General features: G+C 40.8%; 3 protein-coding genes and 1 long non-coding RNA gene across 4 annotated transcripts; 1 reads left to right on the plus strand and 3 right to left on the minus strand.

Annotated features, from left to right (window-relative positions):
- Positions 1-841: 841 nt before the first annotated feature.
- Positions 842-6492, minus strand: LOC107719780 (transmembrane protein 88-like). Its single transcript, XM_016527294.1, has 2 exons — positions 5222-6492; positions 842-1442 (listed from the first exon to the last, which is right to left on the minus strand). Exons 1-2 carry the CDS (start codon positions 5648-5650, stop codon positions 1161-1163), a joined length of 711 nt encoding a protein of 236 aa, XP_016382780.1. The 5' UTR covers positions 5651-6492; the 3' UTR covers positions 842-1160.
- On the plus strand, positions 2501-5291 carry LOC107719781 (uncharacterized). The gene is made up of 3 exons (XR_001637546.1): positions 2501-2537; positions 3029-3106; positions 5215-5291. It is a non-coding gene; the product is annotated as an uncharacterized LOC107719781 (long non-coding RNA).
- A 3458-nt stretch (positions 6493-9950) lies between the features above and the next one.
- On the minus strand, positions 9951-10635 carry LOC107719782 (lysine-specific demethylase 6B-like). Its single transcript, XM_016527296.1, has 3 exons — positions 10450-10635; positions 10247-10373; positions 9951-10115 (listed from the first exon to the last, which is right to left on the minus strand). Exons 1-3 carry the CDS (start codon positions 10518-10520, stop codon positions 9951-9953), a joined length of 363 nt encoding a protein of 120 aa, XP_016382782.1. The 5' UTR covers positions 10521-10635.
- Positions 10636-10647: 12 nt separating this feature from the next.
- Positions 10648-24376, minus strand: LOC107719779 (lysine-specific demethylase 6B-like). The gene is made up of 21 exons (XM_016527293.1): positions 24257-24376; positions 22798-22890; positions 21744-21867; positions 21527-21622; positions 21238-21448; positions 20744-20995; positions 20476-20640; positions 19031-19534; positions 15692-18831; positions 15440-15566; positions 15178-15283; positions 14853-15058; positions 14561-14652; positions 14349-14417; positions 14006-14154; positions 13780-13894; positions 13494-13681; positions 13062-13203; positions 12859-12985; positions 12557-12727; positions 10648-12463 (listed from the first exon to the last, which is right to left on the minus strand). The coding sequence occupies exons 3-21, from the start codon at positions 21860-21862 to the stop codon at positions 12440-12442; spliced, it is 6003 nt and encodes a 2000-aa protein (XP_016382779.1). The 5' UTR covers positions 21863-21867; positions 22798-22890; positions 24257-24376; the 3' UTR covers positions 10648-12439.
- Positions 24377-25486: the final 1110 nt, after the last annotated feature.

The following is a 25486-nucleotide window of genomic DNA, read 5'->3' on the forward strand; positions in this document are numbered from 1 at the left end:
TTCTTAGTCCTCCTTTCCGTTCTTTCAATCGCTTTACGTATACGTTGGCTTTCCATGTCCATTATTGTGAAACCCGCGAGACACAACAAAAACACAGCTCCGATCACAGCGTCCTCCATCCTCCTGTTGTTAATGTTGTTCTTCTTTGTTTCTGTTGTTGAACGCCGCGCACAAATGACGACGCTGTCGAATTTTTCTTGGTATTTTATCTCAGTATTCCTATCAGTGTTGTACAAGGGTTTTTAGGCATAATAGTAACCCTAGAATGTGATGAAACAGTTTAAAATAGCTGGGCTGAGATATATAACAATTTTTATGACTGCAGAAATATGTTAATTCAGTATACACATTATTCCACCGGTCACAATTGTGACAGACTATAAAACACAATTTTTCTCACTTTTCCAAAAAACTAAAAAAATAATAATTCATGATTATTTCAAAGGGCCACTAATGACACACTATCTGGATATTTTCATGTCTGGAAAAAATTTGGGATTAAACGGGTTAACAGCTCCCACTAGCTGGTGGAGCAGTTATGAAATATTGTTCTTGTAAATACAGTATTTTTTTCCAGTAATAAATATGCATTCTATGTACGTGTCCCCATGAGAAACAACTTCCCTCTGAATCGGACTTATGAGTAATTTTTATTTTGTCTAAATAAATCTTGTGCAAAATTAGGAGAACAGCCCATCAGTTCTGTGAAATTACAGTTTTTAATGATTCGTATATAGGCCTAACATTTAATAAAAGGGAAATACACAACACTGTACAGGTTATAAGAAAAAAATATAAAATATTTTTGACAATGTCTTAAGAAAAATGTGCTGACTATTTATAAGGCAGATAGTGTTTGTTATACAAAGAGTACATACACATAATTTTTGGATATTTGAATTAGATTATTTTATAAATGTCAAGTACTGAAATTGACTAATTAAAACTGATTGTGCTATAATAGTTGCATTAAATATGTAGGCATCAGAAATTGACAAACGGTGTATTTGGCTATAAAAAAATGTAAATCGGTAAATAGGAATTCTTTGTCTCATATAGATTGAAATATTTAGTGAGGGGATTTTTTGGTCTATAATGTGTACTGTGTTCTTTCACAACGTTCCATATCTCCAGTACAACAGAAGTGTAGTCCTTTTCCTTTACACCCACACCTTCCCCTTCCCTTCTCCTTTCCCAGATCGCTGTCCACAGCAGCCCCCTGTCAAGCCACGGTGCTGGGTAGCTGGAAGGTTCTTGTAGACGGCACGGCTGTACGGAATAAAACACAGACCCAACTGAAGGTGACGAGCAAGCCGGCAATACGCAGCCAAGGCCAGAACTAGGAGTGGAGCCACTAGCAAGAAACCCACAACCAGCAGAGCCACACAGCCACCGTCAGTCAGTAGATCCGAACAGTATGGTGATGAACCGTGCGGGCGCACCTGAAAAGAGAGGCATTTGACTGGTGTGGACCTGTGTGGGGTCAAGGATGAGTGGTGGAATGCATGTAGGCATTGCTGAGGAGGGTCAAAGAGAAATTAAGTGTCCCTGGAGAAACACCATCTCTGAGGTGTGGACAGACGAAGAACAGACACACTGGACAAGAATGTCTACCAACAGCATATGCTTGCTTGCTTTAGTGAGTTGATCGTTTGTTACTTCCAAGGTAGTGTTTTTTATTTCTTATTATTGTTGTTATTTTTTTTATTTTTTTATTTAATGTTATATTTTGACACTGTTGGTCTGATTCACTAAAACCTCAATATATCACCTTTGCTTTGTAAAAATTTCCTTGGGAAAGTATCGCTAAAATGTGCAAACATTTAATATTAGAAGTGCAGTTGACATTGTTTGAAATATGTATGATAAACTTGTAAAGGCTTTTTTTTCTCCCTTTGAGCTGCTCTGTGCCCGATCACTACCAAAATATAGATTCTGCATCAGCCTGCCAAAAGCTTCAATAATTGTATATGCACAGAGACTTCAAATATACATTATACATCATTTTAATTCTTTTGGTTAATTGGCATTGCACAGGATGGAAAGGATTGAGGGATAAAAAGACCCCCACATTCTTGAAGGAAAGGAGAGTAATAGGCAGGAAAAACAGGAGACTGAGTAAACAGAGTAGGAGGGAGAAAACTGATAAAGCCCATCTGCAATTTGAGCTGCACTTTCTCACTCTGACAGGTTTCTTCACTCAAGTAAATGCTTGTAAAAATCACTACTAAAAACAAAGCGTTCTTGAAGAGTTATAGTTAGACATTTATTAGAGATCCCCCTGTCATTAAATGATATTGTGACAGCTGCATCTGTGAAAAGCAAACTTTTTAAAAAAAAATTTTTTTTTTTTATGAATTTCATTGTGGTTAGAAATGTAATATTTATTGTGATGTTTTCATCAGCTGTTTGGACTCATTCTGATGGCACCCATTCACTGCAGAGGATCCATTGGTGAGCAAGTGATGTAATGCTGAATTTATCCAAATCTGTTCCAACGAAGAAACATACTCATCTACTTCTTGGATGGCCTGAGGGTGAGTAAATTGTCATTTTTGGGCTGTAAAAAGTTTTAGAAAATGTCAAAGGGTGATGTGATGCAATAAAATGTAAATCTTCTCAAATCTAGAAATCAGCCACAGTTCTCTTTTGGTATGTCTCTAAAGTATGAGGGATTCCAGCTGTCTGTAGAACTGTTGTGTGTGCAGATAAGATTAGAGCTGAACAGAGTAGTTTCAGGGAACTGATGCACCTATGTGGCCTTGATGTTAACCATATGTTTAGAAAGGATCCAACATCTAGAGAGAAATGCACACCCATCACTTCAGTCTTTTAGATTTGGTCTTAAATTATGCAGATTTATTCATTAGTTGGAGTTAATGCTTTGTTTATAAATTATCCTATTATGCATCTTGACAGAATCCTGAGTAGTTGACTGCTTATTTGAAATGACAAACTATTTACTCTATGGAATACCATGGTGGTCTGTTGCTCCGTACAGATCTTTGGATTTATCTCTCTTTCGTAGGTGATCTAGTGTCACATGGGGACTAATTGGTCCGAGTGGCCATTGATCTTGGATCCTAAAGGTCTGGTAATTGGAGAGGTCAGAAGAATTCAGCCTTTATTTACACACATTGTCCCTTACTGACCCATGGGTGCTACGTGAAGATAACTTAAAGGGGTCATATGATGCTGCTAAAAAGAACATTATTTTGTGTATTTGGTGTAATGAAATGTGTTTATGCGGTTTAAGGTTAAAAAAACACATTATTTTCCACATACTGTACATTATTGTTTCTCTATGAAAGGACAAATTGAAATCGCATCATATGTCCCCTTTAAGTGGTTTTCTTCTAGCAAGAGATGAAGAGCCTGTAATAGTGAGATGAAAGGTCTGTATTTTACAGAAACTTGTCTGTTAATTCTGTAGTAGAATGTGAGAGTCTTTTGTTGAAAATGAACAGAGCTGATACGGTGGAGAAGCAGTAGATCTACTCTTCTGTGGGTCAAAGTGCAAGAATGTCGAGGGCGGTCGCTATAAAACTTTGTGAGAAAACGGTTTTTAAACTCCAGTAATCCACTTCTGTCCTGAAAACACTCCTCATCTGACGTCATCCTCCCAACTCCTGACCTGCCCCTGCTAATACTCCTGCACTCAGACTGCTGAGAAAGCCCAAGATTAAGAGATTACTTAAATCAAAGTAAGAAACAAAACAAGTAAGAATCAAAGAGAAACAGAGGCCAAACTCCCATAAATCCCTAGAAGAATATCTCTGAATCATGATTAGCTTTTATTCTGAGTCTTTTTCCCAGATTATAAAGGACATTCCTTTAGCAGCAATACTGTTTATCTCAGGGACCAAATTTTCAATGTTTTTAGCATAAATGACTGTTTTTCAGTGGATTTTATTGTTCCAAGATCTAAATATGATCTTATCATACCATAAAACATTATACCCACGAGAACATAATACTTCAAACCTTTTTCATACCTCTGAATTCAAGAGCTTGTAAAATGAAAAGAAATCCACTGCCCAGATTGGCTTTTTTTTTTTTTTTTTTAACATTAAACTAAATACCCGTTTATATTTTATTTAGGCAGCTGTTTACAGCTGTTTTTTCCCTTAAAGGAATAACTAAATACTCGTTTAATCATTCATTTCCACTCATTCATCTGAAACTGGAACAGTACATGCCTTCAAACCATAATACTGAACGTAAAACTGATAACGTTACATTACATTAACAGCTCAAATTTTAGAAAGGTCGTGCATTTGAGACCTTACAGATGGTTTGGATAAATATTATCTATTGATTTATCTATTATTATTATCATTAGATTAACTCTTTACACTTTGCAACTTTTTCCATACTACATACTGGTTGTGCATCATATGTAATATGCAGTATTATATATTACATATAGGGCCAGATTTACTAAACAGGGCAAATTAGCGTAAGAGCGCAATTCCATAAAAGCGCCGATTGGAGGGGAAAATTCTGCGGTTGATTTACTAACAATGCACACATTAAAGAACACAAACGCAGCCAGATAATTTCCATAATGACCAGCGCAATCTACCAAAAGCAGCGCAAATTACTGCCTGCTTTCAGACATGCTTTTTTTTAGGCATTAAATAATGGCGCAAATACCAGTAATTTGATGAGCGCAAACGTTAGTAAATCGCGTTGCGTGATTAATTTTAATAATCTCCAACCATAAATTTTGCGCCTGAAAGGGAAACTCCTATAAATGCATATTCAATAAGGTCATGTGCAAAAAAAAATTGTCCACGCCTTTTCGGCGCCAATTCTTCACTGCACATCTTTAGTAAATCCTGACAATACTATTTTAACGCCAAAAGACGGTTTGTGCTGGTGCAAGCTGTTAGTAAGTCTGGCCCATAGTATATTTATGATCTTTGGAGCAACTTTGGAGTAAAGTTTAATGTACTAATAAACGTTATTTAATGTACTAAGTCTTTATCCGTGTTTTTCTGATAAATTGTAAATATATATTAATCTTAATAAATTATAAAATCATAAATAGTTTTTTCTTAAGTCCACTTTTTTATGATTTTATGAAAGCCTCCTACCCTCTGACCCGAAGAATTAAACAGCTTGTATTTTGTTCCTGTGGACCTACTTAAAAGTCCTCTACACATGAAAAATGAAAAACCTGAAAAAAACTTTCATTTCTTTTGATTTCAGTTCTTACCGTTGAATGACAGATGAAGCCGAACACCACCATGACAATAGCAGGAATTAGGATGAGCCCGAAAACCAACCCGGCCAGGCAGGCGTTGATGGCCGCGATCACCAGGTTCTGCGCTGTCACCAGCACTGAGCACGCCCAGCAGTCCAGAGAGCCCCGGAGCTCCAGCAGAGCTTCACCTCCCCCAGCCTCCGCAGCGGAGTAAGGCGGCGGCACAACCACTCCAGACCCACCTACTGGGGTCCCGGCTGGCACAGTGGAGGCCAAGGAGTTTGTGTGCTGGAGACTGGTGTGATTGTGATGGTGGTGGTGGTGATGATGGCTGTTGGTTGGGAGCTCTTCAGAGAGGTCGAGGGCCTGGTGATGAGCCCCCTTCTCCAGTGTGCCATTCATGCTCATCCTGATCTGATGATAATAGAGAATGAAGGACATTAAAAAGTACTTTGTTAAATTGTGAAAGGAAAGCGTTTGATGAGTTTTGTATTTTCAGTTGTAGGCTTGAACCACATTGTTGGAGCTCAGCAAATTGTTGACAGCGGTTCAAAAACAGTTAGCCAACATTTTTTTGTAAATTCTTTTTATGCTTTTAGATATTAAATCATAGAAGCCTTGATTTAACAGTGAATTTACTCAAATTTGAAAGTGGCCATAGATGGGGTTTCAGTCCCCGTCTTTAACCTCAACCCTCTTAAAATCTGAAAAATCTGTGAATGTGATCTCTGTGTTTGTTGACGGCAGTGGCTGCACTAAGCTGTCTGAGGTTATTTCTCTCTCGATCCCTGTCAGCAGTTGTTCAAAACCCTGGAAAGTGTTACATTAAATATTGTCAGTGGTGGATGCAGTCATAGTCAACTTTGATATTTGCTTTGGACAGTTTACCGCTTCAAAAAAGTTCAGAGCAAGGTTAAATCACTTATCGCTGGGAAGCTAGGTTTGTGATCTTTTAATTAGGTCTTTTATCAGAGACTGATTGTTATCTGAAAGCTAATTGGCACTTTTTGGCGGAAACTAATTGGTATTCGAGTGTGTTTGGAACAACACAAGCGATACGATCAAGTGAAGAGTGAGAGGCCTTGACATCGCAGTAACCCTCACCCCTGGGGATTACATCTCTTTTACCTCCATTTGTTTTTTTTTAAATCTTGTATGGGTAAACCTCACCAAGAACATAGGTCACATTTCACCCAAATAACAAAATGTTTTATTTAAAAGTTTGTAATATGCATTTATCATAAATTTGCAATAAGTTTATTGTAAAACAGTAATTAGAAGCATCCTGTCCGGACGCAATGCTTGTTACAAAAATAAATCCCTTTAGAATAAATTAATGGTGGTACAACAAATGCTACTACGATGTATACATTCTACTTTTACAGTACAGAAATGGAAATTTAACAGATTCTTGTAATTTGTTATGATCCATAAGAGATTTCATTTTCTTCATTTTTCTACACATCCTGTGCTTCAAGCTAGATTTTCAGGTTGTCAGCTCCAGTAAAGTGTGGAGCACTGAAAAGAGGTGCCACCGCCCCCCTCCCTCCTCCCATCCCCCTCCAATGCTTAGCCGGTTAGGCTGACCATCCAGATAGCACTCAGAACAATAGACCGAGGTCATACTACACAAATAGTTAACACGCTATACAGCTGTAGCCTCAGTTGTGCCATACGCAACTCATCTAAAAATGGATACAGGATGGTCTACGACTCTTTCACACACACATGCACTCTGACCCTTAAACACTACATCCTGAATATGCCATCAGTGATGCATGATGAGGGAGACATGCACACGTTTGTGCGCTTGCCGACTGTTGTGTTGTCTTCCTGCATTTGTATTCTGTTTGTTATACAGCAGGTGGCTTAACATATAACAAACACGAGATCACCACTCACAGGAAACGTGAACAAGCGCACACCATGCCAAACCTGGATAACACCAGACTGCTCCACCCACTAACTCCGTTTCCACGTTTCTGGGAATCACAAAATTGAGAATTAACTTTGAGTCAAAACTCTGGGACTATAACTAGATGCTACTATTTTTACGCATGTATAAGGCTCGATTTACAAATTGAACGCAACTTAAATATTTTGTAGGTTCAAGGTGAAATTAGTTTTACTTTTCCATTTGCATTAAGGTCTGATGTGGCTTCAGTACTTCACATGTAAATTGGTTTGACTTTTTTTTCACCAATATATGCTTTTGCCTGATGTGGTATTTTAAATGATCCAACTATATTTTATTTAACTGGTAAACAGTCCCTCATTAGATTTTACATGTTAGATGTTACAGATATGCATCACGCAAAACTAGATTACGCAGAAGTGCACTTGCAGTTATTGCTGAGCTATTGGTTATGTGAGTTAATGTAAAACGAGTAATCAAGCAGATACATGTATCAGTGTATATTCCAAACATTCCCCTGCTGTAGACTCTGATAGGTCAGTCTCACATGCTCCTTATCAAGCCCTCCGCACCCTCCACTCACCCGATGGTGTGACGCCAGTAGTCCTCTTCTTTTTGTTGCCTTTGACTAACACAACATGCACTCCTTGTTTTTTTTTTAAATGGAAGTTTGTTTGGAATTCCTTGTTCAAAAACGTCTAGAATTTCTAAAATTCTAAAAATGTTTTTCCTTGCGTACTGGTCTGATGGTTGCTCTCATTTCTTGTGTTCTCTTAAGTATATAGTTGGTTTTAGCTCAGATTTGCAGTATTCTGTCCACTGGCTCTCTCTCTGTGAGGCAGACTGAGATATGGACGTGTCCTGCCTGGCAGTTATAGCAGTGCCTTCCTCATGTCCCCTCCCCTTTTCCCTTACCCTTCTCTTCTCGCTCTTTCTTCACTCTTTGTGTGGGGGAAGAAATGTTTATTTAAAGAGCTGAAGTGAGGACTTTAATTACTCCGATTGGTAATTATGATTGTAATCAGTTTGAAGACTGCCTAAAAATGCTGTTGTGCAAATTATATCCCAAATATTACTTGTCAAGGTTTGAGGTAAATAGTTGTAAACTTTGCAAGTTTTTAAAAAAAAATTTTTTTTAAGGCTAAACATGTCTTTGAGTGATTCGCATTCACCAGCCTCTGGTTTGTGGCAAGTGCTATTTTGAGTTCACCTCAGTGATGCTTGTCTTCGGGCTTTGTACATTAAACAAGGATTTGACTTTCTGAATGGAGCAAAATTGAGTAAGGAAGGGTGAAAAGAGCTTCCTGTTCTTACAGGAAGTAGGAAATCCGCAAGCCTGTGCAACATTAACCTCTGAATGAACCTCTAATGTCCTTTTTAAGCTCTTTACTTGAGGTCCTGGGTAGTTTGTGCTACTCCTAAGTCACGTTGGATAAGTGTCAGCTAACATATTGGGAGTATTAAGGTGGGAGTAAATAACTGCAATAACTGAGCATGAATTACAGTTTGTTGCGAAATAATTTGTTGTGAGTTGGAATGAACGCTTGGTGATTGATGCTTTAGGCTGCTTGATGTATCTGACCATCATTTCAACCGCACGAGCCATTATGTCCGGCCCACATGGGTGTGTTAATATGGAACACTTAAACGCTACTGCACAAAGTGACAATTTCTTGTGCCAAAATTTGAGTGATAGGGCATATTACTGAGAGCTGATCCAAAACGTAAACAAGCTCTGGGGCCTCATTTATAAAATGTGCTTACGCACAGATTTTATCTTTGTACGTGCAAGCAACGAATTCATCATAAACAAAGATGCAGTGCAAGAGATTAATTGTGCAGTGTAGTCAGTTACTTTGATAGGGATGAACCTGACACGAAAACATGCGATAAAAAGTGTGATGTAAAATTATAAAAAAGATTTATAAAAATGTGATATCATTAAAGCTTTTGAAACCTTGTTGCTTTGACTGAATGAATACAGAGGCATGGCACAGATCAAAGTTTATCAAAAGCATTTAATATTATTCAGAGTAATCATATCAATGACACACGAATTCACAAAGTGTTTAAGACATGTCTGGCTCAGTTTGCTTCGTGTGTGAATTCCAAAACAGTGCAGATTTTAAATAACCACAAAAATAAAATAAAAATGAGGAAAAGAGGAACGTGTGTATATTGCAACAGGAAAAATATTTCTTAAAAAAAATTGAGTAGCTCAAGAAGAACTCGGCACCATCTATATAATCAAAACCATTTTCCTGATAATACATTAATTATTTCACGCTAACGCTTCTAAAGCTGTAACAAATTACAGTATATAAATCAAAAACAATGTGTTAAATCCCCTTTCACACTGTTACTCATTCCAGTAAAATGCCGCAATTTACAGTTCAATGTGATTTTTCGCCTTACCAGTATGACAGCCCACTGCAGCCAATTACTGTATACTGTGTATGTAGAAAGATGATGCCTGCTGTGTTTAGCACGGCAACTGTGTCCTCAAACAAACCGCATTTACAACAGGACAGAAGCACCACTGAATGTGTAAGAGTATCAAAAACCGATTTTAGCCCCAATTCATGAATCACCTGAATTCATGACAGAGTAGCTGCTAATCTAGGCTCAGAATTACTGACATCAGTCCAAGTCACCATCTTAGTCAAAAACAAAGCAAGAGATTCCAAGAGCACAGGTCTATTCTGAGAATTCATATGAACATGGCCCCTGTATTTAATCTTTCTTTTATTTGTTCAAAAGAAACAGTTAAACTGGCAAGTGAGCAGGTGTTCAAATATATAACAGTGATCACATACAAGTCACCTGTTAACATACGTGCACGCTCATGAGCTCCTCCATGCTGCATTGCTCCAGCACTACTACATTGGAGAGGTTTGGGTTGCGTTGTCGTGCACAATCCTCACAGTGCACCACATACATCTTCCGACTGCCATTCTCACTGGTCACAAACAGCAGGTTAAACACCTCCACCTGCACAAGAACAAAAACTTGCATTATTATTATGGTGTAATTTTTTGGAACAGAACTCTGCAGGACTTTGGTGGGTTTTTCTATGTAGGGTCTGCCTATACTTTACAAATAACGAAGCACAATCCACTCACATCACACTCGTTACAGTAGTAGGCCGGCTCATCCTTCACTCTGCTCTGGTAGGAAATCTTCTTTCCTCCTGCCACTAGCTGGTCCCTCAGAATCTGAATGTGCTTAATAGACTGGAGGAGACAGTGTCTGAAAAGGAGGACAGGCAAATGGATTAAATACCTATGCTACTAAACTGGGATGTAACTTCCTGCTGCATACTTACTTGATCATCTTGTAAGTGTCTGGGTCAGTGACTTTGACGTTCCGTGCCACGTTCCAGGATACGTGAATCATGGGAACGATGGATTTGACTTTCTTCACTTCGTTCCACTCAAATCTCTCTAAAGCCAACTGGTACTGATAAGCTACAAATTCAGAAAAACTGCTTTTTACATTTCTGTGCCCAGGATTTTAGGCTTCGTGTGTGAATTCCAAAACAGTGCAGATTTTAAATAACCACAAAAATAAAATAAAAATGAGGAAAAGAGGAACGTGTGTATATTGCAACAGGAAAAATATTTCTTAAAAAAAATTGAGTAGCTCAAGAAGAACTCGGCACCATCTATATAATCAAAACCATTTTCCTGATAATACATTAATTATTTCACGCTAACGCTTCTAAAGCTGTAACAAATTACAGTATATAAATCAAAAACAATGTGTTAAATCCCCCTTCACACTGTTACTCATTCCAGTAAAATGCCGCAATTTACAGTTCAATGTGATTTTTCGCCTTACCAGTATGACAGCCCACTGCAGCCAATTACTGCATACTGTGTATGTAGAAAGATTATGCCTGCTGTGTTTAGCACGGCAACTGTGTCCTCAAACAAACCGCATTTACAACAGGACAGAAGCACCACTGAATGTGTAAGAGTATCAAAAACCGATTTTAGCCCCAATTCATGAATCACCTGAATTCATGACAGAGTAGCTGCTAATCTAGGCTCAGAATTACTGACATCAGTCCAAGTCACCATCTTAGTCAAAAACAAAGCAAGAGATTCCAAGAGCACAGGTCTATTCTGAGAATTCATATGAACATGGCCCCTGTATTTAATCTTTCTTTTATTTGTTCAAAAGAAACAGTTAAACTGGCAAGTGAGCAGGTGTTCAAATATATAACAGTGATCACATACAAGTCACCTGTTAACATACGTGAGGAAAACTGTCTAAACATTTGTGTATAACAGACAACTTCTGTGCTCTACAACCTACATGGACAGAGTCAGTTATGAGATATTTAATATATAGACAGGAAAGATGTTTAAAGGGGCAAGCACCAAAACTCAAAGCTTGAAATCAGCACCCTTGAAATCTTAGAGGATTTAGACTAACAATAGAAACCCATAATACATCTCTGATAACAAAGTTGAGGCAGGGGAGAACATGTTATATCCAATAAATAGAAGAACATTTTAAATAAAAAATGTACAAGTTAAAAAAAAAAAATCAAAGAATAGATATAGAGGTGAGAAACAATTCACTGAACAGAACAGATGAAACTGAACAATTATACTCACAAAATGCAGGGAAAATGATTGATTAAAAATGCTTGTCCTGATGATATAAACAACATTCCATACTGAAACTGAAAAAGTCTTTTAAAACCCGTATGTTTTGAAGCATTCTGAACAACTGTATTTCTTTTAATTCTTAATGCTTTAGAAAAATGTCCATAGCTCTATTATTAGTATTATTAATTTTTATCTCTTCACTAAATACAAGTCACAAGGCCAATGTGGTATATATCTAGGCTGTTCTAGGTTTAAAAAGAATAAATTATTGAAGAAAAAAGCACCCACGAAAAATACAAAGAGCATTTACACATTTCAGTATTCAATATCCCCAAAAAAGAGAGCGAGAAAAAAAATTAAGAACAAAACCCAAACGGACAGGATCTCGGCAACTCTGCCGCTGTAAGCCATGACAGCACCAAACTGCATTCCACTTGAAGTCCCGCAGAGCCATACAGGGGTCGGTACACAAGACCGACAGAATTTATTCTGTCGAATTTATTGGCTGATTGGTCCTGTAAACAATGCTGAGTAAACTGGTTCTCGATTGGCTGTTCAACAAATATTAACAGTAGTAAGTATTTTTTTTGTTCCAGCGGTAAATGTTTTAAGTCTTAACTGGACTAAAATAAAAGATCTTGTCCTGCGAACAGGAGTTTTGGTTATGGCTGTGTGAGGGCAAGGGATGAGACGTCCTCATCGGGAGCTGGAACTGGTAGTCTGAAAAAGCACACGTACAAATGATAAAGGTTAGCTCTTTTTGAAGCTTTGCTGTTGTTTGTTCACTTTGACACAGTGCGTGGGTGCACTCACCAGGCTGAAAGAGTCGTACACGCTCATGAGCTCCTCCATGCTGCATTGCTCCAGCACTACTACATTGGAGAGGTTTGGGTTGCGTTGTCGTGCACAATCCTCACAGTGCACCACATACATCTTCCGACTGCCATTCTCACTGGTCACAAACAGCAGGTTAAACACCTCCACCTGCACAAGAACAAAAACTTGCATTATTATTATGGTGTAATTTTTTGGAACAGAACTCTGCAGGACTTTGGTGGGTTTTTCTATGTAGGGTCTGCCTATACTTTACAAATAACGAAGCACAATCCACTCACATCACACTCGTTACAGTAGTAGGCCGGCTCATCCTTCACTCTGCTCTGGTAGGAAATCTTCTTTCCTCCTGCCACTAGCTGGTCCCTCAGAATCTGAATGTGCTTAATAGACTGGAGGAGACAGTGTCTGAAAAGGAGGACAGGCAAATGGATTAAATACCTATGCTACTAAACTGGGATGTAACTTCCTGCTGCATACTTACTTGATCATCTTGTAAGTGTCTGGGTCAGTGACTTTGACGTTCCGTGCCACGTTCCAGGATACGTGAATCATGGGAACGATGGATTTGACTTTCTTCACTTCGTTCCACTCAAATCTCTCTAAAGCCAACTGGTACTGATAAGCTACAAATTCAGAAAAACTGCTTTTTACATTTCTGTGCCCAGGATTTTAGCTTTACACATTTAATTGCAACCGTTTATGTAATTGTCATGACTGATAAAATGTATTTTAAAGCGATTAGATTTGATTTTCCACTTAAAGTAGGCTATTCCTGGCACACATCATACAGATTTTACGCAATTGTAATGACAATGAAAAATCGGGATTTTCGTGCTACAGGCACTAAAACATCCAAAAGCCACCACTTTTTGAACGATAAAGAGAACAGAAGTTAAATGTGTAGGTTACTCACAGTTGACGGGTCCCACATTCCAAGCAATGTTGTTGCACCAGCCCACGGCCTGAACCCAGTGTACAGTGCCTGCGTTGATCCATACCAGGTCTCCTGGTCTTTGGATGAACCGGTACACAGGGATGTTAGCGCGGTACAAGTCATCCAGAACCGGCCACCATGATCCTGTCAGGTAGTCGACTCCATGCCTGAGAGAAAAATCCACAAACTTCTTAATAAAGTATTTATTGTAACATAAATATATAAGAATTCACCATTGTTTGGCTATTAGTGTTATTTGACTTACTTTTCACAGAAATCACTGATGGCCTCCCAGTAGTTGTCATGAACAGCAAACCACTCACAGTCTCCAGGCCCAATATTGATGTTTACGGAACAGAAGTTATTGTTCTCCTGGTGTCCTGATGATACAAGCATTTAACACCAATAAAAAACTACTTGCCAAAGCAGACTATCTATCTTTGATTTCTACAACTCACAAATCGAGAAAGCTATTAGTGATTGCGTCAAACCTGGTGTGCGGCAGCCAGGGACTTTCATGTAGAGTTGCACTGTATTCATTCCCAAAATGGTGTGGCCAACATGACTCAGCATATTCCCACTGGAGGACACACGCATAAACGCCGGCAACTTCTGCAGTTCCTGCAGCTGAGGCTTCCATCTAAAGAAAAAGAGAAAATACAACTGAGTTCAAACAGACTTGTATACATTCTTGCACTTTACATGGGCAGCATCCCATTTCTATATCCCCAACCATGTCTTGAAGTTTTACATATTTAAGGTTTTTATATCATCCAAATGAGATGACAAAAAAAAAAGGTTATACATTTATGCAATTATGCACAGTAGTCTTACCTTTTTGGATCGGACAGGTCAATGTTGGTGCCAAATTTTATAATCTTCCCCACAGTTTTCTGCTCTAAACTATAAAGACAAATTAAATCATTTTAAGTAACAACATTTTAAAGAGGTGTTTTATACATACATATATAAAAAAATAAAAATAAAGAGGCAGATATTTGGACAAAATCAAGAATTAGGTGCTGTGCTAACTTGCGAAGAATTACCTGGAGCTGGGAGCTGAGGTTGTATTCTCAGAGTTAGTGGCTGATTTCTCATCTTCATCATCATCATCCTCGTCATCACTGCCCTTCTCTTCCTTTAAAGGCAGACAATGGTATAGGTGCATGTTCAGTGCATGATGTACATGATTCAAATGGAAATTCATTGTACATTTCTGTCTAACGTAAAATATAAAAACAAGAATTACAAAGTATTTGCAAAATTACCAACAAATCTCTGGAAACTAACAAAGACTGTGTTAGTTTTGTTGTGTTGGTTGTATGTTTGTGTTCATACCTGTAAGCTCTCTTGGAAGCTGGAGGCCTGGTACTGGGCATACTTGGCAATTGTTGTATGCGACCTGCTGCTCTCGCAGGGCCAGGTCTGGCCAGTGCCGCTGGGATCCCAGTTCTCATCAGCTGGCTGCTGGACCTGGGTCCGGACCTCTACTGCATGCTCCGCATTTGCCTCCACCAAAGATTTTGTGGAAAACAGGCCAAGATCTATGAAGAGGAAGGAATGAAAAATGAACTAAATTTCCACAACAGCAACCGTTAAAGTTACAAAATGTACAACTTGAGTATCTGTCCATCCATCCATAATACATTGTGCATAAACGTACTTAATCTAAGGGAGCCAGCTAATCCCCGGATGACAGAAATGGGGTTCTTAGAATCCGTGCAGAACTGTAGCAGGACCGGAGAGAATGCATCTCTTTTACTTTCCAACTGCAGAGAAACAACAACAACATGGAATCATTAAAACAAACTTTTATACATCGGAGCATCAACTGTGTTTTTACTTGAGCAGAGGTTATTGTGCATGTAATACACAAAAAGACCACAAGGGGCAGGAGATGCTGACAATGCTACTGCAGCGCTTACATAGATGCTAGGTGTGGGGGGGTTGAGTTTCTCTCGAAGGATGGGCAGTTCTGTGGTCAAAACTGGTTTAACAGAGAGGGCAGGTAGGAGGAACGATTCCTTAAATTTCCCCTTCACGCGAGCCCCCCTGAAACAACAAGACATTAAATATCAGATACGGCCTTTCACGGTCCAAATCACATCAAAATAAATTGCAACTGCAGCCAAGAAATAAACGGTTTTAAAGATTTCCTGCACGCAAATATTGCTTACTTGCAGGCTCTGATGATTTCACTAGCTGTGTTCTTTATGGTGATTTCCTCCAGAGGAATCCTTCTCTCCTCTACCTCTGAAGCAATAAATGTCTCCCTGTCCCCACTCTCCACCTTTATGAGGCGTATCTTCAGTTCTTTGGGTGGCCCATCTGTCAGTGCTTTCAGTTTCTGAAAGTCATCAGAACATAATGCTGAAGAAGCTGATGGGAGATCAGACGAACGTCCAGAGCTGGCGCCCTCGTCTTTACTGCGTGCCCACTCTTCTCCTTCACTCTGGGGTTGGCTACATTCCTCCTTCCTTCTCTTCTTGTCTCCGTCACGGTCTTGTTCCTTCTCCCTAAACTCCTTACTCTGAAGGTCCAGGTTACCCAGTACCTGCCTGCTCTTTTTTTCCTTGTGTGACTTTCCGTCCTTGTGCCGTCGACTGGAGCTGGAAGATGAGGATGAGGAAAGAGACGCATCATCGTGTCTTTCTCTGTGCTTTTTCTTTCTCTCTTTCCTGTCCTCATGTTTTTTGCTACTGCGTTTGTGTTTCCTCTCTCGTTCTCCGTCTCTGTGTCGGTCCTTTTCTTTATCAGGTTTGCATGTCTCCTGTGACTCTGCCTTAGAGCTCTGCCTTTGAGGGAGTATGTGTTTGTTCACCTCATAGCTATGACCAAGCTCCGCTAGTGAAGACTCTGAGATGGTGGTCAGTATTGGTCGATTTTTAAACAAGTCTTTTACAGTTCCAGAATCCTTCTCTCCTGTGGATTCCTCTGAAATATCTTCCTCATCATCATTGCCCAAAAAATCTGACTGGCTAATCTTATCCCCTCTCTTCCTCTCTGATGCCCAATCTGTAGGTGAGAGGGGACAGGGCTGTCCTGAGTTACTAATGGCAGAGGGTTGCGTTGGACTGCTAAAACCTGGGTGATTGGATGAACCTGATGTGGGAGAAGTGCTTTGCTGTTGTCTGCAAATGTCAGGCTCCAGAGAAAGAGATGAAGAGTACTTCACTCCCATAAAAGCAGAGGGAGGAGGACGACCAAAGGGTCCACCTCGGTAGGTGTACTTCTGGCTCTCAAGTACAAACGCAAGGTTTTTAAACATGCTGTTCACACCTGTCTGATGGAGGTGTGGCCGCTGTGGTGGTGGTGAACAGGATGGAGTTTCATCTTCATCCCGATCCGCTTCTTCATCATCCTCACACTCACTTTTCTCTACCTCTGGAAGGCCATACAGCTTGGCCAGGTCACTATGGCGATAGTTGGTTCCTGTTGTGGCAAGATTGCTTTCTTGAGACTGCATGCTAATGGAATTTGCAGGCTTGGGAATGACCTTAAGAACCTCCTCTTCTTCCTCAAGTGAAGAAGTACGACTACAAGGAGATGCCAGTGAACCTTGCCGACTTAACACAGGTGGGCTTGCAAGGCCATCTGGCTGATAACCCTCAGTTGGAGATTGCTTTAGGGCAGGCATGAGGTCTGGTGCACACAAATAACTCTTAATAGGTGCCACATTTGTAGAAAACAGAGCCTGTTCTCCGCTCTGGCCAGAATACAACTCCTCCTCTTTCTTGATGGACTCATCCAGCATCTTCATAATATTAGCCAATCCATCAGGCAAGAGCTCAGAAGTTTCCTCCTCAAATTGGGCACCATCAGAGTCACCACTGCAACTTCTAGAACTGCTACCCAAACTACCAAGTCCTGTACTGGGCATATGTTTTTGAAGGCTGCTTGTAGTCGTGCTGATAGGTGTGCATGAAGAGCGAACATCCTTGGGGAAAACCTGGTAAAGTTTGGGTGGCTCTCGCAGGGGTGGAGGGTTGGGAATTGCATTTATAACCTCAGCATTATGAGAGGTTTTCAACATTTTGACATCTTTGGATGGGTCAGGTTTCAATTGCATGGTGTGGCTGTGGTTGTCGGAGGGGCTGATGAGACCTGACTCTGAGGGGTATGTGGGATTCCCAGTGGAATTCTGAGACGGTGCGCAACTCTTCCATTTCTCTCTTTGCCTTTGCTTCTCACGGGCATATTCTGTCTGGGGGGTGAGGGGAGGTGGTTGTGACCGTTCCATAACATTTGCTGCAGTTCCAGAAAAACGTGGGGGCACTCCTCCCCGACTCAACCAGGGATAAGGTGGTGAATTCTGGCTAGGAGGTGAGATGGAGGAGAGTGCATTGGCTGGAGACAAACAAGGAGGTGGAGACTCAGCTGCACTACCTGACAGCAAACATTCCAGACTCTTAATGGCAGACTCACCGTGTGGCTTTGTCTCCATTTCTTGTCTTTCTACATTCCGTTTTCTCTCTTCATTCTGGTCTCTCCTTCTCTCTTCTGCTTGCATGTGGCCTTGCAGCTCTGCATCAAGTTTATTCAAAGCATCAACAATGGACTGAGAGCTTGGGGCAGCAGGCTGCAAACAGGACCTTGGGTAGACTGGGGCTGGAACAGTAGTAGTTGCCTGAGAAATTGAGGAGGAAGCTTGGATGGGTGCTGAGTTGTATGAATTACTAGAAATTGGCTTGAGGGCTGAGCTGACCTTTATGTGTTCTAGAGGTTGAGGGCAATGTAAAGGTGAACTGACTCGAGGGAGAGTGTTGAAGAAGTGTTGAGAAGTCTTGCTGGTGATGACGCTCTCCCCTGATCTCTGAAGACCTGAGTTTAGGGTGGAGGGAGAAGAGGACACTGGGGTGTAGTTAGGTCTGCCTTGTCCTGTGTGGGGTAGAGTGGATTGAATCTGAGATTGTGCCCCTCTATGTGGGTTTGGAAGGGTTTCAACACCAGGGTGGACACCCTGATACCCTGGATGTGTTACATTTTGACCAATCATGGATACATGGTTTGGGTTTGAGATTAACACTGAAGAATCCATTGCTCTCCAGCTGCTCAGGGTACTGGGAATGGAGGAGGCGGTAGAGGGTGCGGAGCTTGTGGCAGGGACGCTTCCAAAATTGGTGTAAAGTTCCAGAGAGCAAGGTGGACGAGGAGTTTCTAGGTTTGGGGTAATGACAGGTTTTCGAGCAGGGGCCTGAGGAGGGCTCACACGCTGGGGGGTCCCTGGACCCTGGTCGCCCCCAGCAAGCCTATTCGGTGCCTGAGAAAGGCGTTTGGCAACCTGAGAATCCCCTCTTGCTGAAAAGTCACGTGATTCCTAAAGGGAAATGAATATTACAGTCAACAAATCATAGGACACAAAATTGTAACTATTGATAACATTTATAGTTTACAGCACATGTTGTGTAGCATACTATTTACTAATATTAAACAGCCAGCAATTTTAAGTCTTGAGCAGGTAGATCTGTTTGAGCACCAGAGAGGTTTTGTTTAATGCAAAACTCTGTGTGTGTTACCTGGTTCCTCCAGGGTTTATGGGGGTTGTGCTGAGGTACTGTGTCCTGGGCCTGGTTGCTGGCTGGTGGGCTGGAATGGACCAGCCCTGGGTGAGGCTGGAATTGGGGGTGACTGTAAGGCACAGAGGTGTAGTTTGCTGGTGAGGGTGCAGGGCGCTCCCTATCTGCCCGTGGTGATGATGAGGATGTAGGTTGTGGTGGAGCCTGTTTATTCAAAGAACTCGATGCAGAATCATGTCCTCTTTGTGAAGTAGTACCACGTGGTTCCACTTGGGTCTGGGCTGAAGGTCTGATGTTGGGGTAGGAGTATGTAGAATGGTGGATGTGAGGGTTCTGTGAAGGTCCCAGAGACTGTGGTGACTGAGCAGTCTTGTGGGACTGTGGTGGAGGACCCCTGCTTTCTTCGTAGCCTCTTGTGCTGTGAATGGTGGGTGAAGACGTGGTTGATGGATTCAAGGGAGGCAGTTTATAGGGGAAGCTTCCAATTCCTGACTTAGCTGAATCCTGTAAATAGAGAATAGGAATTGGCCAAGTAAGCCAAGTACATCTAATGTAAAACAAAAGGGAAGACTAAACATCACACAATACACGACTTTCATCGGATTGCTGTTCTTTACACAACTGTCTATCTTCGCTGATCTCAGTTACAGTTAGGGCTGCATGATAAATCGAAATGGAATCGAGATCGCAATTCGACAGAAGCTGCGATTGTCATGCGTATCTTTCAGTGAAGCACAGTTCTGTGATCAGTCAAACCACATTTCACGCTACAAGTCTTGGATTACAGACAGGTCTAGATATTTAACCCACTAACTTAATTCACACCTGATTTCTGGCTTTTGTCACAAAGCTTATAAGTGAAAGCTGATAAAGTGGCAGTGACAGATGATGCCATATATATTAAACTGTCAGACAGAATACAAGAAAATATTATAGAATATCAACATTCAGTTCTGTCAGGACCATTATCGTCAAAGATAACTTACAATTAGCATACATTTTAGGTTGGGGGTATGGTTCTGTTCTGGGCAAACACTCCCTTGACCATCCATACAGCCTAGCATGGATAGGAGCAGGGAGAGCATAAATAAGCCCCCTAGGGTAAACAGAACAGAACCAACATTAATGATTAATGTAGCAGATATCATTAATGTTCTAAGTGATTATTTTATGTAACAACATAATTTAGTGGTCTGACTCAACGAGAATATCCAATGCCGAGTCCTGACTGGACGAGAGGAAGAGTTTGGGGATGGAGGTGGGTGATTAGCTCCTGAGCGAAGCGATAGCTGCTGAATAATGACTGAAAGGACCTTATAAAGGGAATTATGATTGCCGTCGTATTCCTATAGGTAGACGTGGATCAGCTGAGTGTCAGCTGATGAGAGCTTGACTAACGTGACCTGCCAGAACTAACGCTACGCTCCATTTCAGCAGTGACTGACCTGGAAATCAATGGGTCCGCTTTTGTGTTCATTCGGGTTCCAGGGTGCTCCACCTCTGTGCAATGGGTTCCAAAAGCTAGGTTTTGGTGGGGGGTAGTTGGAGGATGGCTGCTGATTCAAATGTACAGGCGGCCCAGATATGCGCTGCATGGCGGAATGAGGCATCTGTCATAAGAAACAGTAAAAAAGAGGGCTTGGTAAAGGCGCGTTTTAGGACATAAAATGCAGAGGTGAGCATATCAAAAGATGTGATATGCTCTTGACTAACCTGTTCAGACCCAGAGCTCTTCTTTCTCTTGTTCGGACTGGGGCAGTCCTCCATGGGCCGGTGCAGAGATGGAGCAGGGGTATGCTGAATGACAGAGTGCTCTCCAAGAGGGGGCCCAGGTCGTTTTAACTGTCCAGAATGAGAATGAGGTCCCCTGGGTTGCTGCTGAGTCTGAGGTTGAGTCCACATATCAGGGAATGAAGGCATGGGCTGCGAGCCATGGGCTGAGAGCTGAGGATGAGGAGCACCATACTTGTGGATAAAGTGAGAGAAAGAGAAGTTGGCGAAAGTACTCTCAAGCACATAATGTAGTTAAGTGCGCTATACATTCAATTAAACACAAAAAATTGTTAGACAACTTTAGTGTAATATAAAGCTGGTCTTTCATAACTTATACATTTAAAAATACTGATTTATACAGGAACACTATTAATTTTTATATAACAAGAGAGCATATAAAAGGCACAGTAATGAAACATAAGCTCAATAATCACCTTCAGTAGCTGACTGGCTCGAGCTGTGAGGTGTGCAGGAGGTCCTGCGTTGTAGCCATTGTGCAGTCGGTTGTGGTTATCACCAGGCAATGGCTCATATCCCTGGCCAGTTCTGGTTGGTTCCCAAGGCCTGGGAGGAGCAGGGGGTATCCTTTGTATTCCTGGCAACAAAGCCTGAGACAGGCCTTGCTTATCTCCTCGATGTAAGGGACTGGAAATACAAGGACACATTAACAAACTTTTGCCAGAAGTATTTGTAAAACAACAATAAAGCTTATTAAAAACTCACCCATTGTTTAAGAATTTACTAGGATGATTTAGCCCAGTCATGTGACTAGGTGGCATATGGGTGAGGAACTGGTGCTGACTGACACCTGGTAAGCACCTATCGAGAGATAAGAAAACAAGGTTTTGCTTTGATCATTCCCTCTCATAGCTCAGTTAGCATAACTTTATCAGTGAAGTCACTAAAAGAATGATGCGGCCCTGATCATGAGGTGTATTACCTGGAGGGAGGTGGCCAGGCACGGCTGCTCACGGGAGCCCATGGTCCCCGGTTGAGTCCATCCAGAGGAAAAGGGTCCCGTGTGCTGCACCCGGTGAACTGCTCTGCTGTGTGATGCATCCAGCCTAGACGATAAACGAAGACGATTTACTTTCCTACATGTCTTTATTATCTTAGCCAATACATCCATCACTGCCGGGAAAAATACGTAGGCCTAAATTCTTGCATTCTTTCCAACATGTAGCAAAGTGGTTGTGACACTGAACTACTCAACTACTAAACCATTATGCTGCCTTCAATATCTTGGCTTAAGTCTGATGGCAGAGCAGACACTTTTAATTTATTAGATACACTTAAGTGTATGAGTGTTACTTTATTATTTATGAACTTTTAGTTTTAATATTTTAAATTAGCTATTATTTTTATATTTTCATTTTAATTTTAGTGGAAGTTTTTGTAATTTTGTTGTGCTTTTATTAATTGTTTAATTGTGCTGTAATTTTTATTTCAGGTTTTTTTTTTTTACATGCAAGTTTTTGTTGTTGTTTTTTTTTCAATTTTTTGTTTTCATCTAAAATTTACATTTTATTTGACTTCAGCTTTATTAATGAAAACTTTTCAATAGTTTTAGTTAACCATAACAACACTGAAGTGTACAAAATGATTTCATATGCGCTAACAAGCACCAAATATTCTTACTGATATAAATTACTGTTCAGTGCTTTTCATTTTAATTTTAGTGGAAGTTTTAGTAATTTTGTTGTGCTTTTATTAATTGTTTAATTGTGCTGTAATTTTTATTTCAGGTTTTTTTTTTTTACATGCAAGTTTTTTTTGTTGTTTTTTTTTCAATTTTTTGTTTTCATCTAAAATTTACATTTTATTTGACTTCAGCTTTATTAATGAAAACTTTTCAATAGTTTTAGTTAACCATAACAACACTGAAGTGTACAAAATGATTTCATATGCGCTAACAAGCACCAAATATTCTTACTGATATAAATTACTGTTCAGTGCTACACTCTACCAAGAGAACAGAACACATGGTTACTCACCACACTAGCTGTGAGTGTGAAGCCCTCCACTGCAAAACAGAGAGGACCACTCACCAACAAGAAGGAGAAGCTGTTTACTGCTACTCCTGCCAACTGGAGAGAGAAAGAAAAGAGAAGAGATGGGACATAAGGGGGTGAGGCACAAATAACTGCCAAATCCATTAAACGCAGGGGGAAAGCACATCCTTTGTAGTCTGTATGAGTGTTTGGCCTTAAGGCAGCTAATAACAAAGGAACCCTCCAGAACTTCAGTGCCACTCTCTGCCTCTAGGGGGCAGTACTCTTCTGTATTCTAATGGAAGGAAAGGGTGCACAGATGGGCTTGTGGGAGTTCACCTGTAGGGTGAGTACACTGAGGTCATTATAACCCTTCCTAGGGCCTCTTGGCAGAGGGTGAGAGTGATTGGAGGGAGGGGACGACCAGAGCAAAGCCCTGGAGTCAAGCCAGCGGTGTCTGTGTGCATGTGTACATAAAGGAGTGTGTGTACTTGTGTTGTGTTGCTCGAGTTTGATTATTTGCATGTGTATGAGTGTGTGTCTATGACAAGAGAGACACTGGGGTTAATCTCATTAGGCCAGGCGTGATGGAGAGAGGAAAAGATAGAAAGAAAGCGAGCAAGGGGTGGAGGGAGGAAAGGAACAGCAGAAGGCTTGAACAGGATGGATGGACAGATTAGGAGAAAAAGACGGGTCTAAAATTAAAGTGTTCTTTAGGGAGACACCAAAGTGAGAAGACCGGCTGTGCTCCCATGAAACACCCACGCATGCAAACACACTGAGCTTCCCACGCATGGCACACACTGGATGCACAAATATTGGCAAGTGTGCGCACACACCCAATTGAAATCGCTTGGCACACGCGCATATATACCCATACAGCAAAGGATGCCTAGTGCACACTAATTATGGACTTGGCAAAAGCATTTCAAGTGTGACACACACAGGCTTTCTCTGTCTATAGCACAAAATAAACACACACACTTATTATACAATCAAACAGGCCACAGATGCAAAACGTGTCATCCATAAAATGCTGTATAACCTGATGGGTTAGTCCTGAGCTACAAACTCAACATGCAGTGTAACACTTACTGATGAAATTCACAACCCTTTAATACAGTCTTTAAGTTGCAATTTTGGTGATGAGGCATAAATTAATCTAAAGATAAATAAGTAAGAGGCAATATTCAGAGACTGTTTGGATGCAGTGTGTGTGAGCTTTTCATTGCTTAGCAGGTTTAGTCAGTGCGTATGTGTGTATTTTGAGCCTACAGTGCACACGAGCCCACCCACTCCTCTCTGGCTCAAGGTGTCACACTATTAAAAGGCTTCTGTGATATTTCAGGAACTCCGGATTTAGCTGCTAGTGGGGACTGAAATAATCGTGACCCTGCAGCACGCTGCATTCTTAGAACAGTTTCTGCATATTCACGCGCGCGCACACACACACACAGTTTACCTATCAAATAAGCATCTAGCACCACTTCTCAAACGTCAGAAGAATTAGGGTTTAGCACCAACAGTCGATCATCTCAGCTGACTCTGTGGTCGTAGATTGCTGTAGAGAGAGATAAAGAGGTAATCATCAGTGCACAGAGTTTGACTTTACTCTCATTTGTGTTCCTGATCTTTTACATTGGCTTCATTCCATCCAATCAGCACAAGTGCAGTAAAAACAGCCAGGCTTTGCAGCTGTGCCAGCAGTAACCTATCATGGACAGGGTGTCAAAAATGACTCCAGAGAAGAGAAAAAGATGACAAATTCCAAACGAGAATTTGTTTTTAATAAAACTCATTAGTTTTTCCCATATTATTCTATCCTCTATTAGGAGCACAATGAAGAATCTAACTATTTCATATGGCCAGATTGCACTCAAATAAATAAATAAATACATGCATAAATATATAACTTTATTCAATAATAACCATGAAGTGTCAGTTTAAAAAAAGAAAGAAACTAAAGGAAATCTGTCTGCAACACTGGGAGCTCTTGGGTGGTGAGCAGGACAACAGCAAGAGGAAATCCATGATACTGTCTCTCACACACAATGGTGGGAGTTATTGTAGGGAGGTGTCTGAACAAACACAGGCCTGGCTCTCAAAGAGACGTATCAGTGTGGAAAGCCAACTATCACTTGTGAAAACTGTGGCTCGGGAAAAACACCCCATGAAAAAATAACGGGTGGAATTGATGGGTTTATAGAAAGTGTTTTCATTGGTTGGTATATATGCATGTTTTAGCATACGAGAAAATGTTTGTAAAGAAGCACGTTCACAGTGCAAACCAAGGGTCTTCAGCAGTGAGTCTGCCAAATATTGTGTGATCTTAAACTAGTTTTATGGCGCTTTTCCACTGCATGATACGGCATGGTACGGTTCACTTTTGGGGGGTTTTCCACTGGGTACAGTACCTGGTACTTTTTTCAGTACCACCTCGGCTGGGGTTCCAAGTGAACCGTACAGTTACCAAAATGTGACGTGCAAACTCTGCTGATCACGGATTGGCCGGAGAGAATCGTCACTACCTGCGTCACTGAACTTGCAACACAGACACAACAGAACCGCTAGATTTAAATCAGCACAGCCAGTGAAGGATCGAACGCAACTGTTTTGAATGAGCGCCCCTTTTTTTTTTTTACAGTACTTTAGTACTGTACCTTTAGTTCTGGAACTAAAGCGGTGCGAAAGG

The sequence above is a fragment of the Sinocyclocheilus rhinocerous genome, unplaced genomic scaffold (genome assembly GCF_001515625.1).
Source record: "Sinocyclocheilus rhinocerous isolate Xijiao unplaced genomic scaffold, SAMN03320098_v1.1 scaffold962, whole genome shotgun sequence".
Classification (NCBI taxonomy): Eukaryota; Metazoa; Chordata; class Actinopteri; order Cypriniformes; family Cyprinidae; genus Sinocyclocheilus; species Sinocyclocheilus rhinocerous.

Coding starts and splice junctions, on each gene's coding strand:
- LOC107719782 (XM_016527296.1), bottom strand. CDS start 10,520: ATGATTCACGTATCCTGGAACGTGGCACGGAACGTCAAAGTCACTGAC. Junction 10,374..10,449: donor GACACTTACAAGATGATCAA/GTAAGTATGCAG, acceptor CCTCCTTTTCAG/ACACTGTCTCCTCCAGTCTA. Junction 10,116..10,246: donor ACTACTGTAACGAGTGTGAT/GTGAGTGGATTG, acceptor GTTCTTGTGCAG/GTGGAGGTGTTTAACCTGCT.
- LOC107719779 (XM_016527293.1), bottom strand. CDS start 21,862: ATGCATCACACAGCAGAGCAGTTCACCGGGTGCAGCACACGGGACCCT. Junction 19,535..20,475: donor GCGGACCCATTGATTTCCAG/GTCAGTCACTGC, acceptor CTCTATTTACAG/GATTCAGCTAAGTCAGGAAT. Junction 13,682..13,779: donor ATCAGTGATTTCTGTGAAAA/GTAAGTCAAATA, acceptor TTTTTCTCTCAG/GCATGGAGTCGACTACCTGA.
- LOC107719780 (XM_016527294.1), bottom strand. CDS start 5,650: ATGTCCTTCATTCTCTATTATCATCAGATCAGGATGAGCATGAATGGC. Junction 1,443..5,221: donor GCTTCATCTGTCATTCAACG/GTAAGAACTGAA, acceptor CTCTCTTTTCAG/GTGCGCCCGCACGGTTCATC.